Genomic DNA, 20,879 nt, shown 5'->3' with positions numbered 1-20,879 from the left:
GCCGCCGTCTCCCCTCAGTCCCTCCCGCCGCCGAGGCCCCTGCACACCCGGTCGCACTGCGGAGCCATTTCGCACATCCGGAGCTTCAGCTTCTGGAGGAGTAACCAGTCCAGGGCCGGGAAGCCCGAGTGTCTGGTGCCCCTGCCCTTCCCCATCGAGCAGAGCCGGAGGTGGCTTTGGCAGGCTCCGCGGGTGTAGGTAGTTCCCGGAGCATCTGAAAGCCTGGGGCAGACCCGGAAATTGGGGATAAGATGGGGAGGGGATGTTGGGCCCTGAGGTTTGCCGCCGGGCGCTTCTGTGAAGAAAGGTTGGGGAAAGGACAAGATAGCCCATCCCCCGGCTTGCGCTTTTGTGGGGACTCTGGGTGGCCCAATAGAACATCTTGCTGGCGTCTTCCATCTTAATTCCCTCTGCCACACTACTTTGTTCCCTGGGGTTTTTCCTTTAAATCCTAGGAAAGGTAGATGGAGGAGCTTCCTCCAAATGGCTTTTGCTCTATCTAGATAATTTGATTTATTGCTTTATATGGCAAAACTGGGGTGGCAAGCCTAGGTCCTAGTACCAGTAGTCAGCACTTTTCCCAGAGACCTGAAAGGAGTCGACCCACCTACCCCTGTCTATTCTGGGGTGCTGGAGGGATGGGAAAGGGGAGGCTTGTTGAGAGCATTGGCCTTACACCAGGGTATAACAACGTAGGGAGATTTGTAGGATGTAGGGGGAAATGGTGAAAGACTTTGAGTGGACCAGGAGATGACTAGATATAGGAGAAACTGTGTTCGAGGCTCACTGTAGACCAAGTAACATGAGTGTTAAACACTCTTTATCTCGTTCTTGGGTACATAAGGCCTAAGGAAGCTTTTCAGAGGAGACAGTATGTGAAAATCAGGATTTCAAATGGCACAATTAGACCAATAATTGGCTCCTCTCCGCAACTCCAGGACTGAGTTTGACCGTGGCCCATTTTTTACTAGCTGTGTGACCTTGGGGGCAAGTTATTTACGGCCTTTGAGCCCCAGTAAGTTTTTTCATTTGTAAGACTGGGAATAATTATCCACCTTCAGGATCTAAATAGAATACTTGGCACATAGTAGGCCTCAAGGATGAATAATTGCTTTGAATGACTTGTCATGTTCCTATAGGTTGCTCCTCCATTCCCTGCTGCCCCTGAGACCCCCTGAGACTTGCTAGGTCTGTGTCCTGGGACCCAAGGATGCAGATTTAATCTCCCCTACGAGGGTATTCTAGGTCCGTCTTCCTGGGTTCCTCTTTCCCTTTGTTACCGTAGTTTGCATTCTGCCTTTTAAAGGATTCCATATGAAAAGACTTGCTTCTCCCCCGCCCCCCAAGTGGGATCATTATATGGTTAGGAACTTATTTCAGAGCCGGTATCTGGGTACCCTTTGGCAAGGCTTCCTGGCATTATTTCAGGGGGGGAACGATGGTGTCTAGAGGGGCAAGACCTGGTTGGAAGAGGTGAGAGGGGGTGGCCTGGTGCAGAGGCCAGAGGTGCTGTGGTTTGTTTGATAAGGATTAAGTCCGGATGTTATGAGGGCTCAATGTGGTTTTCAACAAAGTCTGCCAGGGATTGCTTCTTTTATATCGATATGTATTTTAAAAAATTACTAGCATGAGAAGAAAACCAGACCTGTATGGATCCAGGCCGGTAGTAAGCTACTGTGATCAGGTTTCCTACTCGACTCCCAGAGGGAAAGTCAGTGTTTGATTGAAGCTACACTTGGTTCTTGACTCTCAGGGGATGCCTGCTCTGAAACAGGAGCCCTCCCTCCCTTTCTCTCCTCCTCTCCCCCTCCTCCTCCCTCTTTTTCCCTTCTTCCCCTAAAAGCCTTTGTGCTGAAAGAGCTTCAGTAGGCACGAATCCCTGGTCCCTCTCTGAAGAATGCCTTACAGCCTTTGCTGACATTGTTTTGTGAACAGTGGGTTTTACCAGGCCAGCAGTTTCCCCCCGATTTTAGCCCACGATTTTAAAGGTAGTCTATGGACAAGATGCGCCTAACTGCAATGATTGCCTCAGTGTGTAGCCTGGGCCAGGCTTGGAATCTAGAGACGCCTTAACCTTTGCCCTAGGGGCCCTCCTGGAGAGGGGGGTGCAGGTGGGGAGCTCGAGGACTGATTGTTTTCGAGGATCTGTTTGTTCTCTCCAGCCACCGAGGCTGAAGGTGGAGTTGGGCAAGTCTGAGTGTATGTTCCAGCTTTGGGTCTGATTTTAAACTTGGTTTAATTGGAGAAACTCCTAAGCATTTAACAGTTCTGTACAAATGCAAACTTGAAATAGCTCGAGGCCTACGTCATTTAGGAAAGAATAAATGAAGTACAGAAATGTCCAAACTATGTAAATCCTAGCGTTGTCTGCCCTCCCATAAACACATGACAAGTGCCAAGGCATTTCCAGTCAAAACACCAGTGGAACCAGCAGCCTCCATCCTTTGTATTTATTATTTTATTAACAGCATTTTACACAGCATTTAACAAGCACAGCCTGCCCGCTTTGCACCAGGACTCTAAGCAGGCGAAGGGGTGGAAAACGGATGGAGGTGGTGGGGGAGGAGTGGTTGCTAGAGGACATCAGCTAGAGAAATCTCATCAGATGGGTAGGGAAAGCAGCACTGGGGGTTTATTTCTACTGGCCACAAGGAAGACAGACATAGTGCTTTGGAGGAAGAAATCCTCTCTCCCATCCCAGGAGGAAAGTTGTACCGCTGTGATATGTCTGGTCTCAGCTTTGATTCCAGAGGGTAGAACAGGGTATGTTTCATGATACTCTGCCCATCGGTTATTGGTGATTTTCAAAGAATAAGTATTTGTCTGCTATCGTTATTCGATATCCTGGTGGAAAGTTTATAACGAAAAGTAATGCCTTTCTTAAGTCATAAAATGAGCCTTGTATGCTTATTTAATTAAAATCTATTTAAGGACCGATTAGGCGTGTAATTTGCACTAATAATGACGATTATGGAAATGTTCAACTTAACCAAAAATCATAAAGGAGACATTTTGATCAGTGGGGCGGCCAGTAAGTATTCAGTGAGTTGGGCAATTTCCGAAAGACAGGAAGCATTCCGCTGAGGGCTGCAGAAAGCGCAGACCTGTCTGGCCTCTGTGACATGGCATGGAGAGGGGCAGACCTCCCTGTCCCGGCCCCAGCCTGGCCAGACCCCACTTTGCTGAGCATGGAAACCAACCCTGCGAGTCTCCGTAACCTTTATTCTCATGATGCTTCCCTGAGCTTCCAGAAGGAGTAAACTCTCGCAGAGGGCTGATGAGCCACACGGAAATCTCTGCGAAATGGCGGTGCTCTTTTGCTTTAACAAACAGCGCTGACAAACGCATGCTTCCTTGGCTAGCCTTGGCTGGAGCCTGGAGGGGTAGGGGGAGAAGGGGTCCCTTGTTCCGGAGAAACCTGCCAGCTGCTGGGCTTGGTGCGAAGGCAGCGAAGGCAGACACAATGCTGCTGTTGTTGGTTTGATCTCTAACTGTGGATTGTTAGTCTGGCTTTAACTATGTGGTAAGGGGGGAATGTGAAGGCTGTTTACAGCGAGTGCAAATAATGTGACAGCTGTTGGCGCGCGAGCAGCGCTGCGCCTCCTTAGCACTTACACAAAGCGCGCACTATGCAGGCCCATGGACGAGCTGCAGAGGTGGCGGCCACTTTCTGGCCAGCGCATCCCCAGATGAGAGAAAGCTCCACGGCACACCCACCCCCCATCCCCAATACACATCTTTATGACTTCCCAGGATTGTGGTGGGGTGCAGGATGGTTTGTATGTTGTGGTTTAGGGAACTTGTGGTGAGGCAGAGGTGGCGGGAGAAGGCCCACGGGGCTGTGAGTGTCACCGTGTTGGTGGGGTTTGGCCAGGATCCGTTGAACTGGGTCCTCAGCTGTTGGTGACAGAGTTTTTAAGATTTGGGAAAATAACTTTCAGCCCTAAGTAAGCTTATTGGAAAGAATGTGTTATTAACTGAAAGCTTTCTGGAAATTGCAGAGGCTCTGAAGGCCGTTGTTCCCCTCTGAAATGGCCCTGTTATTCAGACAAGTTAGAGACAGGCGGGTGCTGTGTTCTGTGCACTCGGCACTGTTTCCAGCTTGGAAATGCAAGTGTGCAGGTTCAGTACCCTAAAGGGGGTGTATTTTGGGGGGAAGAGAGGTCAGATTGGCTTTTGATTACCCACATGCCTTAACCTTTTCTCCCAAGCCTTCCCGTTTTCAAGAACACATTTGCCTTCAACTGCAGGACGCAAAGGTGCGTCCTGAAGCCTGCCCACAGCACCACCTACTCTGACTTCATCAACTAGATGCCCACAGCCACAGGCTTTCTCTGAGTTCCTGGTACCCTGCCAGGCCCTGCAGAGAGGCGCCAGGGTGGGAGGGAGAGCAGTTGGTGGCGGCAGTTACCCACTAGGCCAGTCCTGGAGGTTCATGGCTGGCCCAAGCAGGTGGACTTAGGATGGCAAAGAATGTGGACCTGCCTCTGGACCGTCCTGGGGCAAGCTGGGTGTAAAAATTCACTCCTCTCCCCCGTGAATCCCAAGGTTGAAGCCTTCCAAGTCCTGGCACCTGCCTGGTCCTCCCTGCGTTTTGGAAGATCATTTAGGGCTGACTTAATTCTATATTCTACCCTTCCGCATGACTTTGGCCTCTGGGTGTACAGCCTACAGGGTATCTGCAAATCTAGTTCATTCTCTCCTCCCCCCGCCCAGCACCGCCCCCTCCCCAAGTCTACTCTCTTAAGTTTTAACATGGACTTCTACATCTAGTTGGGTTTCCGATGGGGAGCTGGGAGATGCTTCTGGAGTGAGACATGAACTTCGGTGCCAGTTCTATAAATTGGTCTCTTTTTATGACGTGTGCCATTTTCTGTAGGAATGTTGCTTGCAAAACGAGTTTCGCCTTGGAGGAAAGGCGGAAAGATAAACAAGCCTGCAACGCCAAAACACTGGCAGTCTTTCCCTCCTTCCAGCTCTCTTAAAGCAGCCGGGCTGTATTTCCAGGATTAGACTTGTGCATGTGAGGAGGGACTCGCGTTGGCTTTTTTTCCCCCAAGCAAATGCAAATTAGAGAAAAATAATTTTCTTTCAACGATATGCAATGTATTAGTCACTTGTTATCGTGCTCCGAGGCAGGCCTCATTTGCGTGTCTGCCAGCTCGCTCACATCTGCTCGGCGCTGTTCGGGGCATTTTAACCTTGGCGGTGTCGTGTCTAGTCCCACGGATCAAGGAGGAGTAATTAAGCCCTGAACAGCTACAAAAATTCATGGGCCCCCATCTATACCGCAGTTGTTCCATGGCTTTGTTTTGGGTGCTCTGAGTTCCATGACTGAGTAGCAGACATGGGATTCCTATTGTTCCTTGTAAAGAAAGTGGGTGCCCCTCTCCTTCTCTGACCCTCATCCCAGCCTTTCTGGGACTCCCAGGCTCTGCACAGTCAGCGAGAGACTCACTTGCAGATCGCAGGACCCCTGCCTTTTAGGCATCTTTTATGCATTAAAAGTTCCTTTGTGCTTCCTCTGTATACTAATGATAGCTGTTGTTATTAGCCTTACGGTATAGCTTGTTCCCTTCGGTGGTGAGGGGGGGATGGCGGCGAAGGCATTCCTGTTTTACCCCTACAAAGCCCTGGTGAAAACAAAAGTTCATTGACACAGCCTTTGGAGGCGTGGTGTGGAACATTTATTCTGGATTTGCCCCCAGGTTGTGTAGACTCCCAAGTGGGGACCCAGTTCTGCAAGGACTAGACCAAAGGGGGCAAGTGGTTTCTTTTTGCATGGAGTGGGGAGAAGAGTAAGGAGGGATTCCTGGCTTTTGACTTGGGTTTCTGTTGCTGGGTGGCCTCCTGTGAGGGGACACCTGTTTCTAAATTCGCCCTCTCTTGAATACACACGTGGTTCCCTGACTCCCCCTGTGGCAAAACCATGAAGGAAAGTGAAAGGAACAAAAAGCTGGTGGGGTGGCCTGGACAGATTATCCGGGGAGAAGGGCAAGTGTCCCCCATTGGCCTGTGAGAGAGAGGTTGGGGACACCTGACCCCGGGCCATGGGCTCTGCCTGGAGGAGGGGAGTGTAGCGGGCATTACAGGTTCGGCAGCGACCCTTAGGGTCAGTCCCTGCAGATTACACCCCGGACCCCAATCCCCGAGATTCGCACCCCTCCCACGTTACAGTAGGCGACACTTGGCTCACATCTTTGTAAGGGGAAGCGTCCAGAGCAGCAGCGTTCTAGTATGATCGGAAGGGAACCCAGAACGATTGCCAGGAGGGGTCTGCCGTGCCCATTCCCCCGGTGGACTCGGCGGCATTTCCCGGGAGGTCTCGGATTCTCCCTGCGCCCACCCAAAGTTTCCTTTCGTCAGATTCGTTGATGGGGACAGAAGGTGCGGCGGGGCCTCGGGAAGGGGCACCACGGAGAGCGCGCCAGGTCTTAGGGTCCGAGGGGTTAGTTAGGGTCGGGAACTGGGGAGGTCGGGCCGCCTCCGGGGAGCCTGCTGGAGTTCCTGGAAGGCTCGGCGGGGGCGCGCCGCGAGGGCGTGGGTGTGTGCCGTGGTGCGGCCCCGAGCGCTGGGACCTCCGCCGAGGAGCGGCGAGGAGGAGCGGGCGAGCCCCGAGCAGCACGGGTGTGTGTGGTGGGAGAGAAAATCCCTTTGTTGCCGACCGATCACGCTCCGGGCTGAAGCGCCTCAGCCCGGGGAGGGGGCGCCCCTCCCCCTTTCTTCTTCGCCGGGGCCAAGTTCGCTCCCAGCCGATGTGGCTCTCCGCTCTGACCCCGACGCCCCGGGAGGAGGCCGGGAAGGTTCTGGGTGCTCGAATGGTCCGGGCCGGCGAGTTTCCCCTTCCCCCTCCCTCTTACTAGTGCAAAACTTGGAGGTGTGGGCGGGGATGCCCTTGCAGGCTACGGCTGTGGCTTGGAGTGTGCCAAGAGGCAGCACCTGGGCCGGCTGGATCACTTCCCTCACCCCCAACTCTCTCGGGGGAGGGGCTGGGACCAGGCCAGCCACCTCCCTCGACCACACTCCTGGAAGCCTGCGGTTTTGCCTCCCAGGGACCTGGGGGGCAGCCTTGGGGTCTCTTACTCCCCAGCAGACCTGGAGGACCCATGCCACACCGCACATCCGGAAGAGCTTTTTCTTCTCATCTTCCACCCCCACACACCCCACCCCCACCCCTCACATCCTAAAATAGGAACTTCTTCACCCGTCCCTTCCTTGAAACCCGGAGCACAGCGCTGCTGCTGTGACGCAGTCTGTGTTTGGAGCAACCCCAGGAAGGGCTGGCGGGTGGTGAGCTTTGGGCTTCTGTAAAATCTACACAGTTCTGCTGAAGGTCCCTCCCTGCTTTGACCCCCTCTCTGTTGCTGCCTCAGTCTCCCCCGCAGGATGAGGTGGTACTGCCCCAAAGAAACAGCGCTGTGATTCTGGAGCTTACCACACAGTATGTTTAGTAGAGTCAGATGCTATTTAGTGAGGTTAAACGTGGCCAGCACCAACTATTGCCAGGCAAAACTCAAGTCCCTAGTGCAGCTTAATCCTTTGGAAAACACAATGCCAAATATTTACAGAGGGGACCAAGGTTGGAGAGGTTCGGCCACCTGCCCAGAGACACGCGGTGGGTAAGGGTGGGAGCCGGGAGGCTGTGGTGACCATGTTCTCTACAGAGAACCAGCCATGCAGTAGCGAGACCCCTCCCCTGAGGAGTCCCGGGCCAGAGGACCCCAGCACACTGGCTGGGAATGCCTGCCTGGCCACCTGAGCTGGAAGCCCTTGCTTGCAAACCTCTCCAGTCCTTCTGGCCATTAACTGCTGGATAGCTGCCGGTGGGGACAAGGGGAACCTAGTGAGAGAGATCCCAAGAAAAGACCCTGAGATGGGCCACCCTCTCAGTGCCTGTGTGGACAGCAGGGAGGCGTGAGCAGAGGTAGTTTGGTGGCCATGCTTTCCATATTGTCAGTGCCACTTGACAAGTGTAATACGCAGACTTTTAACTGGTCGCCGCCTCAAGGGTGGGGGCAGTGGAAAGTGGCCTAGTGCAGGAGGGGGCGGCGGTGGGGGGAAAGGAAAGGGGCCAAGACTTGGGACCTGTGGTCTGCCCTCACATCTTTTCACAGAGGGTGGGTGTGCCCCTACTGAACGATGCCGAGGTTGGAGTGATGGCTTATGATCTTGGTCCCTCGACTCCCTTCTGCCAATCAGGCCCTTCTCCCCAGTGTCCAGGCCAAGCTCAGTGCGCTCATGATAACCCTTGGCTGTGGAGCGAATGACTACTCAAGAGTCTGTCGAGGGTGACCCAAGCTCTCCTATGCGTTCCATTTCCTTGGTGCTAAGAGCTAGAGACCACGCAGTGTGCAGTGTGCATGCCTGCTTCTCGCAAGCCAGCTCTCTCCACTTGGCCCTGGATGTTCCAGCAGGCAGCTGGAACAGTTCCCAGTCTGTTCTTTAGAGACCCACATTCTCCCCATCTGACCTCTTCTCAGCCCTCTTTCCCCTTCATCCCTATCCAGCACCTTTATCCACTTCTCTCCACTACTAGAAAAAAGGGTTAAAACCCAGATCCAAGGTGCAGCTTCGCAGCTCACAGTGGAACAGGTTGGTGCTTGTAAAGTGCTTTTCATGAGTGACTTCACACATCTTGGCACTTCTGGAAGCATAGCCTGCATTTGGAAGAAGTGGGGGGTGGAGGTGGGCATTGAAAAATAAAAGCAAACGAGCTTCATCTATAGCTGCAAAGCACCCTGAGGCGCTGTTTGTCATTGAAATCAGATCATTTGCCCTCTCCACCGTATTCTGCTGCCAAGGGTCAGCAACATCAGTTTCGAAGCACTTGGCCTTAGAGGTATAAAAAAAGGCCCCAGCTATTTCAACAGCAGCTTCTAGAAGTTCGATGTCCCTATACTTTGCCTCCCAGTCTCTTTTTGTTTCTTACTGCAATGTCCCCTTCATTGTACATGCCAGAGAAACCAGGGTGGGGTGTAGGTAAGGGTGACCCCTGTTCTTCAGTAGAGGCTTGGTGTGAGCCGTATGGCCTTTTGCAAAGGAGGCCCCTGCTTTTGTGGGTTTGGACTGCTCTTTGTCACCCAGGAGGAGGGCCCCCTGCGAGCCAGGGCCGTTGCTCATTGGCCCTTTCCACTCCTCCATCTTTGGCCAGGAACCCGAAGAGTTAAAAGTCTTTAGCTTGTTGCAATGAAATTATGGCTGGCAGTGGCGCCGCTGTTTGTTCAACAGACCTCCACTTTTAAACAGTTCACAAAAAGTTCATGGGGCAGCTAAAGATTATAAGTGTGTGTGTGTGTGTGTGTGCGCGCGCACGCGCACGCGCGCTCATGTGTGCACAAGTCCACAGCAGGATCCAACAATGTGTTCCCCCCTTTTGCTTTTATATTCAGCCCCATCCTCCACCCCTTTCCTCCCAAAGCACATACGCACGCAAACACACACACGACAGGGAACCGCTCTGCTAGCCTCAACCCTCCATCTGACCCTGTGCATTTGAGAACACTTCGTTCTGATGGCTGGTATCATTTATCTCTGCACCATAAATATGGAAAACCCCGAAGGAGGAGCCCTGGAGAAGGGGAGATGCTTTGAAAGCACCCAGTAGGTCCAGGTGCCTGTAAACCGCAGTCACATTTCTGCTAAGTCCAGGTGGCCTTTGCTGAAGAAAGGCCCTTTGAAGGGAAGCAGCCGCTGGCCTTTTCGGGGCTGGGCCTCAGTATAATGATTCTGTTTCCCAAGAAGGTGCCGGGAGGTCCTTTGCACGAGGTGTCTACTTAAGGGAGATGGGTAAGAGGCAGGTTTGTTTGTTTTTTTTTTGAGTTTTGTTCTTATTGCCCAGGCTGGAGTGCAGTGGCACGATCTCGGTTCACCGCAACCTCCGCCTCACAGGTTCAAGCGATTCTCCTGCCTCAGCCTCCCTAGTAGTTGGGAAATGCAGGCACGTGCCACCACGCCCAGCTAATTTTGTATTTTTGGTAGAGACGGGGTTTCTCCTTGTTGGTCAGGCTGGTCTCAAACTCCTGACTTCAGGTGATCCACCCACCTTGGCCTCCCAAAGTGCTGGGATTACAGGCGTGAGCCACCTTGCCCGGCCGGAGGCAGCTTTTTTAAAGGGGAGGCCAATTTTTAAGAACGGGGACAGCAGAAGATCGAGGCTCATTAGGCACACACTTCTTCCCTCATCCTTTTCTTGGGGGTTTGATTGAGTGACCCTTTGGTTCATGATGTAATTTCTGCATTTCATCATGGCACAGTGAGGGGATGGCATGGTGCAGTCCCACTGCTGTAGCCTGATGACGGGGACACACTGGCACCCAGGAATGATGCTCCACCTTCTCTGTTATCCTACCCAGGATGTCCTCCTTTTGTTAGAAGGGGCAGCAGGGGCCGGAGAGGGGACACTGCCACTACATTGAATGTGCCTTGTGGTCTGCCCAGCACTAGTGGTGGCCTTCCCCACTTGATTTGTGTATTTGCAAGATGGAAGAAAAGCCCACGAACCCTTATAGAACCTTCCCCAACAGCTGAGTCAGTCTTTTGGGGGCGCTATGGCTAGCCCACTGGAAGAGCTGCTGTCTGGAGACCCTTCCTAGGGAAGTAGCTTTCCAGAACCCCATCATGCCTGATGCCTCTGCAGATTTCTGCCTTTTTCTTGGACCCTTTCTCTCTCTTCCAGCCTCATTGTTGAGCTCTAACTATACGTGGTGTGTCGGTGTATGTGGATTTTGATTAACAGACGTTCTTCTATGGATGGGGGCCCACGGGGGATACTGGTGGACAAAAGACCTAGTTAGGACAAAGAAATGAGGAAGTACAGACCGGCTTTGGGATTCCATCCCCCAGGTGTCCCCCTAACCCCCACCCTCAGTCACTCTCACAGAAAAGTCCCCGGACCTGGTGCCTCCAACCCAACCGACCTGGCAGTCTGCTCCGTGTGCTAAAGTGTAAAAGCAAGCATTTGCATATTTTTTCCTTCTAACAAAGGAAATGTGTCGACTTAGGGAACATTTGGGCTTTCGGAAACTGTGTGGGTGGGTGTGTGAGGGAGGAGAAGAAAGTTCCCCTGATGATCTGCACACCAATTATTTCACACCCAGGTTTGGGTCCCGTGGAAAAATGCCATGGCCAGTCCGGACAAGGGACACTGAGATGTGTTTGTGAGCAGGGAATTGCCGAGGGCCATCGGTCCCAGGCATTAAAGGCTCCCCTACTTATTAACCCAGCATTTAACAGCAGGATATGGGCTGAAGCGCAGTCAAAAGAAACGGCTCAGCCTCCAAAGAGCAATTAAAATCCTGCACGAGGATAAATCACGCGCCGTGATAATCCTGTTAATAAAATGCAGCTTGTCCTGACCCTTCACTCATGCAGCAAACTAGAATGTGATGTGGGTGGGGGCGGTGGGCAGAGGAGGTAAGAGGGGGTGGGAGGTGGTCTGAGCTCCTCTGCCTTGGCAACCTCCCCCTCCCAGGAGGTGGAAAATGGGTGGCTTCTGCTGGCTCCCCATGTGCCAGCGGCTTGGAGCCCATCAGCCAGGGCTGCTAAGACTTCTGTGCTCGCTAATGATTTCTCGTCCCCAGCGAGCAGGCGTCATTGAATTACTCAGCCGCCTCCCTCTGTAGCTTCCAGGCAAAACCACCCGGGTTAGGTGCTTAATCTAATCCAGGGCTCCGGTGGGACAGGTCACCAGCCCACCGATTCTTTTTCACCCTCAATCTGTAAGTTGCACACACGACAGCCTTGGAAATTCAGCCCTAGAAACGCAGGTAGTTTGAGACCTGGACTTGCTGCTCACCTCGCTATTGTGCCTTCCACCCTTCTTGCACCCTTTTGGCCCCAGGAAAGATCAGTTGTGTGCCTCCCAGTGATGCAGCATCCCTGAACCTATTGTCAGAGCCTCCCCTTGTTGAATCAAGCCTTCTCTACCTTCTTTAACAAGTGGCAAGAATGAATGACCACTGTACACTTTCAGAGGAAAGGGGGTGGGCGGGTGCTGTGGTGTGTCCTGGATGCATTCTGTGCCTTGGATGAGGCTGCCTGTTTCGAATTAAACTTCTTCCCCAGCCCCAGCACCTCCTAGCAGGGAAGCTGCCTGCCCCTTCGCTGTCCCTTCGAGTCAGGTGTCTGTCCTTGGCTCCCAGACCACTGTAGATAGCAGGCACAGCCTGCCTTCCCGATCTGCATCCTGTATGAATCACCTAGAAAGAAGCGCCCTGTTTGGCTCTCCTTTACTGAACCTCCTGGGATTTTTTTTTTCTTTCCTTTAAACAGACTAGACGCTTGAAGCAAAGCTGCCATCCCAGAAGACGACATGCTCTCAGCAACCCCCCTGTATGGGAACGTTCACAGCTGGATGAACAGCGAGAGGGTCCGCATGTGTGGGGCGAGCGAAGACAGGTGAATGCGCCCACCTGGGCCAGGCCTGAGGGGAGAGTGGGCACCTTCCTCACGCTCCTGAGTGGAGCCTATGTCCATGCTGAAGCACCCCTCACCTTCTCACAGCCACCGTGGGCCCAAAAGGGGTGGGAAAGAAAGAGCTCCTGCCTAGTCGGCCGCTCTTGATTTACAGTTTTAACAGGCAACCTGGCTCAGCGAAGCATTGCCGCCCTTTAAAAGATTAGCCCCTAAAGCGGCCTTTCAGTGCACTTTCGTCCTTAATTTATTATTTCATATTTATGAAGGAGAATTAATCCCAGTCTATATGCTGCTTTAACTCTAAATGTCAGGAGTGTGGGCCCAGGTGGAGCAGCATTCGATGTGCTTTTAAAACAAATAGTTTGCTCAGTAATAAATGGGGAGAGCGCCACCCTTTTCCTTCATTGAAGCCCAGGATCTCTCATTGTCCTCTGCTGCGTGTTCCAGGAGGCCACTGGCACCTGCTTTTGGTCGCCAGACAGCTCTGTTATGCTTCCTAATCAGTAATTTTGGAGTGTGGGGTGGAGGCAGCTAAGCAGTAGATGATTGAAGCTGCTCTTTGGGGTAATGAGGAAACTTTTCCTCTGCTGCTTGTCAGCGATTTTTATCCTGGGGATTTGGAAGTTGGCACCAAGCACTTTCTTTATCGATGCTCTCTGATAACAAGTCCCAGGGCAGCCGCAGCAGCCTGGCACAGATGTGCAACTTCCTCTTCAGCCTGGAACAGCTGACATTTGTATGATACTAGTGTGTATCCCCCTGTCATTTTGACAAAGGCAGTCAAATATGGCTTTTTTATCACCATGGAAACCAGTTTCCATGGTTAGGACATGGTCCCTAACTTTGTTTTGGGAAAAGTTTTGAAAGCCTACCCTCCTGGGTAAAACGGAAGTAGTTGAGGCCACCAGCCCGTAGACTCCAGCCTTCCAGCCCCGTTTGGTATTTGGCTGTGTTACCACTTCATGTCTACCCTCCAGGAGAGTTTATAAGGGTTGGCTGGGACAGCCGAGCTCCAGTTGGCCTACTTGACCTCTAGAGAAAAAGATCTTGAGGGAGAAGTGGTTTTGCTTAATTTCTGGCTTACCTACCTTGGGGACATCATATTTGTGATTCATGAAAGCTTTACATTTCCTTTGTTTTTCCTGGTCAAGTTGAATCACCATTTGGGGGCAACTTTCAATATGGGCCATTGACAGCTGGTGGGGACGGAGGGTTAAGGACAGTTTTAAGAATTGGGTTAGTAGAAACTGGTCTGTTCTGGGGAGATCGGTGAAAGATAGATTTAGTGAGGAATGCTTTCATGAAGTTGGTATATCCTTTTAAATAGGAAAATCCTTGTAAATGATGGTGACGCTTCAAAAGCCAGACTGGAACTGAGGGAAGAGAATCCCTTGAACCACAGCGTGGTAAGAGATTAACAGCTTCTGTTGATGCCATGTCTGCATATCAGTGATCTGTAATCAATCGTATTAATTTGCAGGCCTTTAAAGGGTGGGGAATGGGGTAGGGGTGGCGGTTCAGAGCAGGGCTGAGTCGGAGGCCTCTGCGACAGGACAAGGCCCCCACCCAAGCTCTTCCTGTCTTGCCTTCCTGCCTCGCCACACATGTCCCTGTCCCCTAGTGACTGGTGGGATGTGTACTGTCTTTTCTTCCATAAGCTGAATGCCACATCAGCGTTCCCAGCTGGATAAATTTCCAGCCTCCAAGTAGCCCCTTAGGGTTTACCTTTCCAGTAAAATAAGAAACACAGGACTGTCACTTCAGACACAAGGGAGAGGAAGTCAGAAGACACAACCACAGTTTGACCCATGGCCTCTTTATTGATTTAGAAATGAGGCTGCTAAAGTCTTCTGTTCCTGTTGTCCCATCGAAGATTGTTTCTTGTTCTGTTAAGTCATGCCTTCCTGCACCCAGGGGAAATGAAGTGAACACCCACCCCCAAGCCTGACAGGCCCAGGGAGGGTTAGTGTGAATTCTGTACTCCATGAGGGTGATGCTGAGAGTTTTGGAGTTGGTGGCTTCTCAGTTGCAGCAAATAATTTTTGCTGAGAAGGTAAAAATCTTTAGACTTTTTTATTTTTATTTTTTAATTTCGATTTTTTTAGAGACGGAGTCTCGCTTTGTCACCCAGGCTGGAGTGCAGTGGTGCAATCTTGGCTCACTGCAACCTCCACCTCCCGGGTTCAAGCAATTCTCTTGCCTCAGTCTCCCGAGTAGTTAGGACTACAGGCGCACACCACCACACCCAGCTAATTTTTTTTTGTGTTTTAGTAGAGATGGGGTTTCACCGTGTTGCCCAGGCTGGTCTTGAACTCCTGAGCTCAGGCAATCTGCCTGTCTTGGCCTCCCAAAGTGGTAGGATTACAGGCGTGAGCCACTGCGCCTGGCCAAAATCTTCAGACTTAATAGATGACTGAATTAATGTATGGGCCTCCAGTCCAAAGGGAGCAACGTTTTCCCTGCTTCCAGGATACTAGTTGAGAGGTGAGAAGGCAGGCAGCAAAGGGGTTTGGATAAAGGGAAGGGGAAACAGATCCCCACCCCCTGAAGCCTGTCTTTAACCCTTTCTGCTTGAATGTTAAGGCTGATGGCACGATGAACTAGTTGGCAGTGTCTTCGGGTACTGCTGCCTTGAAGGAGTCCCCCAGTAACACCCGTGTTGTTCTTCTGCAAAGGTGGATGCGAGCACGGCCCATAGAATCGATGGCCTGGCAGCACTGAGCATGGACCGCACTGGCCTGATCCGAGAAGGGCTCCGGGTCCCCGGAAACATCGTCTATTCTAGCTTGTGTGGACTGGGCTCAGAGAAAGGTCGGGAGGCTGCCACGGGCACCCTAGGTGGCCTTGGGTTTTCTTCGGAAAGAAATCCAGAGATGCAGTTCAAACCGAATACACCCGAGACAGTGGAGGCTTCCGCCGTCTCTGGAAAACCCCCAAATGGCTTCAGTGCTATATACAAAACACCGCCTGGAATACAAAAAAGTGCTGTAGCCACAGCAGAAACACTGGGCTTGGACAGACCTGCCAGCGACAAACAGAGCCCTCTCAACATCAATGGTGCTAGTTATCTGCGGCTGCCCTGGGTCAATCCTTACATGGAGGGTGCCACGCCAGCCATCTACCCTTTCCTCGACTCGCCAAATAAGTATTCACTGAACATGTACAAGGCCTTGCTACCTCAGCAGTCCTACAGCTTGGCCCAGCCGCTGTATTCTCCAGTCTGCACCAACGGGGAGCGCTTTCTCTACCTGCCACCACCTCACTACGTCGGTCCCCACATCCCATCATCCTTGGCATCGCCCATGAGGCTCTCGACACCTTCGGCCTCCCCAGCCATCCCGCCTCTCGTCCATTGCGCAGACAAAAGCCTCCCGTGGAAGATGGGCGTCAGCCCTGGGAATCCCGTTGATTCCCACGCCTATCCTCACATCCAGAACAGTAAGCAGCCCAGGGTTCCCTCTGCCAAGGCGGTCACCAGTGGCCTGCCGGGGGACACAGCTCTCCTGTTGCCTCCCTCGCCTCGGCCCTCACCCCGAGTCCACCTTCCCACCCAGCCTTCTGCAGACACCTACTCGGAGTTCCACAAGCACTATGCCAGGATCTCCACCTCTCCTTCAGTTGCCCTGTCGAAGCCATACATGACAGTCAGCAGCGAGTTCCCCGCGGCCAGGCTCTCCAACGGCAAGTATCCCAAGGCTCCGGAAGGGGGCGAAGGTGCCCAGCCAGTGCCCGGGCATGCCCGGAAGACAGCGGTTCAAGACAGAAAAGACGGCAGCTCACCTCCACTGTTGGAGAAGCAGACCGTTACCAAAGATGTCACAGATAAGCCACTAGACTTGTCTTCTAAAGTGGTGGATGTAGATGCTTCCAAAGCTGACCACATGAAAAAGATGGCTCCCACAGTCCTGGTTCACAGCAGGGCTGGAAGTGGCTTAGTGCTCTCCGGAAGTGAGATTCCGAAAGAAACACTATCTCCTCCAGGAAATGGTTGTGCTATCTATAGATCTGAAATCATCAGCACTGCTCCCTCATCCTGGGTGGTGCCCGGGCCAAGTCCTAACGAAGAGAACAATGGCAAAAGCATGTCACTGAAAAACAAGGCATTGGACTGGGCAATACCACAGCAGCGGAGTTCATCATGTCCGCGCATGGGCGGCACGGATGCCGTCATTACTAACGTTTCAGGGTCAGTGTCGAGTGCAGGCCGCCCAGCCTCTGCGTCACCCGCCCCCAATGCCAATGCCGATGGCACCAAAACCAGCAGGAGCTCCGTAGACACCACACCATCCGTTATTCAGCACGTGGGCCAGCCCCCGGCCACTCCTGCCAAGCACAGTAGCAGCACCAGCAGCAAGGGCGCCAAAGCCAGCAACCCAGAACCGAGTTTCAAAGCAAACGAGAACGGCCTTCCACCAAGCTCTATATTTCTGTCTCCAAATGAGGCATTCAGGTCCCCACCAATTCCCTACCCCAGGAGTTACCTCCCTTACCCAGCCCCCGAGGGCATTGCCGTAAGTCCCCTCTCTTTACATGGCAAAGGACCTGTCTACCCTCATCCAGTTTTGTTACCCAATGGCAGTCTGTTTCCTGGGCACCTTGCCCCAAAGCCTGGACTGCCCTATGGGCTGCCCACCGGCCGTCCAGAGTTTGTGACCTATCAAGATGCCCTGGGTTTGGGCATGGTGCATCCCATGTTGATACCACACACGCCCATAGAGATCACTAAAGAGGAGAAACCAGAGAGGAGGTCCCGGTCCCATGAGAGAGCACGCTACGAGGACCCAACACTCCGGAATCGGTTTTCCGAGATTTTGGAAACAAGCAGCACCAAGTTACATCCAGATGTCCCCACCGACAAGAACCTAAAGCCAAACCCCAACTGGAATCAAGGGAAGACTGTTGTCAAAAGCGACAAGCTTGTCTACGTAGACCTTCTCCGAGAAGAACCAGATGCTAAAACTGAGACAAACGTGTCCAAACCCAGCTTTGCAGCAGAGAGCGTTGGCCAGAGCGCTGAGCCCCCTAAGCCTTCAGCTGAGCCGGCCCTGCAGCAGCACCGTGATTTCATCGCCCTGAGAGAGGAGTTGGGGCGCATCAGTGACTTCCACGAAACTTACACTTTCAAACAGCCCGTCTTCAGCGTAAGCAAGGACAGTGTTGTGGCAGGTACCAACAAAGAGAACCTAGGGTTGCCAGTCTCGACTCCATTCCTGGAGCCAACTCTGGGGAGCGATGGCCCTGCTGTAACTTTTGGTAAAACCCAGGAGGATCCCAAACCATTTTGTGTGGGCAGTGCCCCACCAAGTGTGGACGTGACCCCCACCTACACCAAAGATGGAGCTGATGAGGCTGAATCAAATGATGGCAAAGTTCTGAAACCGAAGCCATCTAAGCTGGCAAAGAGAATCGCCAACTCAGCGGGTTACGTGGGTGACCGATTCAAATGTGTCACTACCGAACTGTATGCAGATTCCAGTCAGCTCAGCCGGGAGCAGCGGGCATTGCAGGTGAGCCCCCTCACCTGAATTTCAGTTACTTTACCGGTTGTCAGTTTTTTAATGTGTAAAGAGGACTGGGGGAGTATGGTAGGGCAGGGCACCAGGCAGATTTGGTGAATGAAGCTTGTGGTAATTTGAATGTATGCAATGTGGCCAGTAAGAGAACGTGAGCGGTAGCACTGAGGCGTGTCTGGATGCTTTAAGTTATTCTGTAGATTATAAGGGAACTCCACTCAATTGCTGATAACAGATGCTTTAATTATTGTGAAGGGTATCTAAAGACTGCATGACGTTTACCTATCAATTGCTTTGATTTCTCTGCCTGTAAGATAACAAATATACCTAGAAGTGCTGCTTAGAATGCCTTACTTGATACCTGGTGATGTGTAGCAGCCGCATGTCTGTGGGATTCATGCAAATTTTTCACCAAAAAGAAAGGAAAAAAAAAAAAAGGTTGCTTAAAGGGATACAGTGTGTATTTAATTTGCTAGTGAATTATGGTAGATGTTGTATAGGAATTTCCTTAAGATATTTTACTTTTAATTAAAAGATGAATAAAGCCAAATTGTTTTGCAATGTTAAGAAAAAAATTGGTTTATGCTTATAAAAATGGATGAAGTTATCTAAATGATCCATTGAGTGCCCATTTTAATTACATAGATGGAAGGATTACAAGAGGACAGTATTTTATGTCTACCCGCTGCTTACTGTGAGGTCAGTTCTTCAAATTTTTATTACTAGAATCTTACATAAACCTTTTGAGTTAAATTTCATTTCCAAATATACAAAGGGAAGTTTGTGGGCCATGGTCGTCTTTATTCATTGTGTATTTTGTTTCTTTTCTGTTGTGTTTTTGTTTTGTTTTCTTTGCGTTGTGTTTTCGTTTTGTTTTATTTACCTTCAAAAGAGAATGTCTGTCTGTATGCAATAGTGTATGTGTGGATATACATACACACCGCATATATATCTATATACACATGACTTTATGAATAAAGAATGTGTGACTACTTACATATAGATACTCTTAAGTTTTATCTGTTAAACTTTAAAATATCTGAGTTACATCTCATAAATTGTGGTTGGTTTTGGGCACTTTTCTTTGAAAATACTTTCCTTTAAGATAAGGCAAATGAAGTAGCTTTTATGGTAAGGTGTTGTTTTTTTTTTTTTTTCCCATCTCCATTCTCTTTCTAGCGTGCAATGATGCGCTTCTCAGAGTTGGAGATGAAAGAAAGAGAAGGTGGCCACCCAGCAACCAAAGACTCCGAGATGTGCAAATTCAGCCCAGCCGACTGGGAAAGGTTGAAAGGAAATCAGGACAAAAAGCCAAAGTCGGTCGCCCTGGAGGAGGCCATTGCCGACCAGAACGAAAGTGAGAGATGTAAGTAAACCCGAGCAGTTTACTGTGTTGGCGTCTACTCGGAGAAATGGGCTGCTTTTGCCATGCATGGAGTGAAGGGCCGACTGTCCTTATGAATGGTGGCAACCAGGAATGAGGCGTCTGTGAAAGACAGTTTCCTGGGACACATCTTTTTTTCCAAAGAAGCACTGGTTCTAGAGCTGGTAACAGTCTAATGTAACACAATGTAGCAGAGGTATGACAGTAGCAAATTTGGTACAGGGACAGGTTGTATTTTGTAGCAGTGGAATGACACTTCCCAGCCATCTCCTGCCCCACCCCTGTGGTGACAGTCTGATGTGGAATGGAGGGTCCTTATATTCTCCCTCCAAAGGCATAGATGTTGTTGAAGTAGAATGAACATGGTGAAGTCACCATAAAGAAGAGCATGATGATTTACCATAGGGGGTGGGGGAGAATTGGAGAATTGGCCACAGAATCCAAGACAGCCTGGCATGCATTAGGGGGCTCTTCTCACCGGACAGAGGGCAACTTGCATTTTGGAGGGGAAGTGATGTGAAGAGAAAGCTAGTATCTTCCTCAGGACACTCCCTTTGGTTCTTACAGCAGGTCCCGTCCCCACCGCTCCCCCAACCAACAGGGTTGACTTTGGGATTTGCCCAGGAGTCTTCCAGGGTGGTAAGGTGTGTCGGTAGCAAGTGGAGAAGGTCTTCCTCTTTCTTTTTTAAATGTGCAAGCTTGAAGCTTTAGGTCTGCTTGCAACATGAGAAACCTCATTGGGCGAAGGGGAATTAGGGTGTCTGGGTGAACTAACTGGAGGAGTGGGTGCAAAGTCCTCCTGAGACAGGACACTTGAAAGTGTTGGGTATGTTTGAGAGCTCCCCACCATGGGCCATCGGAGGTTTGACATTCACAACGCAGTTCATTGGTGCCCGACACAGTTTGGGAAGAATGTGTGATCAGGGAGAGTGTGCTTCTTGCTACTTGGAGCACACACCCCTCCCTCCACTTCCAGCTCATCCCTGGGAGCAGACTAAGGCCACCTGCCAGGATCCTGGGTAAGCTAAACCAGGACTGATTTGTTGTAAGTCATTGCTGAAGAAGGTAGTTTCTGTTGCTAGTAGGTGGTGGCCTTACTCAAGTGACAAGGACTCAATGTACCTAAAGTTGTTCACTCTTCCTCGAAGGGTGGCTACAGGGCGGCGGGAAGTCCAAGCCACTCTTGGGAGAAGTGGCAAAGAAAGCCTTGCCCCTCCCTGATGATTGCTGCCAACTCGCAGCCCCCCTTCTGAGTTGCCTCAACACCAGCTCTTGGGAAGGTTGTCAGAGGGACCTGGGAGAAGTGGGCAAGGCCGAGTTGAGGGGGAAGGTGCTTCTAAGAGAGGGAATGCCATACATGAGAATCCCTCTTTGTTCTGAGTAGATGGCTGGGGTCCTGGAGGAAGGGACAGGAACTTAGCCAGCTTCCAGCCTTCTTGCCCTTGCTCTGGTTTTTGAGTAACGTGGCCAGACCCTCCATTCACATCTGAGTAACTCGGTGTGGCTAATGGGGAGCAGGGCTTGAGCCCCACATGATTTAGAAAGGCCTCCCTTTCCCCTTCTGTAAG

General features: G+C 51.4%; 1 protein-coding gene across 5 annotated transcripts in view; it reads left to right on the top strand.

The window, feature by feature from the left end:
* Nucleotides 1-20,879, top strand: part of BCOR (BCL6 corepressor) — a 143,314-nt gene that overhangs the window by 104,258 nt on the left and 18,177 nt on the right. For 3 of the 5 annotated variants that reach the window (XM_011980169.1, XM_011980168.1, XM_011980166.1), the window contains exons 2-6: nucleotides 12,271-12,396; nucleotides 13,742-13,820; nucleotides 15,090-17,921; nucleotides 18,573-18,626; nucleotides 19,107-19,293. In XM_011980169.1, the coding sequence (XP_011835559.1) occupies nucleotides 12,311-12,396; nucleotides 13,742-13,820; nucleotides 15,090-17,921; nucleotides 18,573-18,626; nucleotides 19,107-19,293 (3,238 nt within the window). In that variant the 5' untranslated portion in view covers nucleotides 12,271-12,310. The remainder of the gene's footprint in view (nucleotides 1-12,270; nucleotides 12,397-13,741; nucleotides 13,821-15,089; nucleotides 17,922-18,572; nucleotides 18,627-19,106; nucleotides 19,294-20,879) is intronic. The other 2 variants (XM_011980170.1, XM_011980167.1) reach the window with 1 other exon arrangement.

Source organism: Mandrillus leucophaeus, unplaced genomic scaffold (genome assembly GCF_000951045.1).
Source record: "Mandrillus leucophaeus isolate KB7577 unplaced genomic scaffold, Mleu.le_1.0 Scaffold209, whole genome shotgun sequence".
NCBI lineage: Eukaryota > Metazoa > Chordata > Mammalia > Primates > Cercopithecidae > Mandrillus > Mandrillus leucophaeus.
This window is presented reverse-complemented; position numbering and strand designations above follow the sequence as displayed.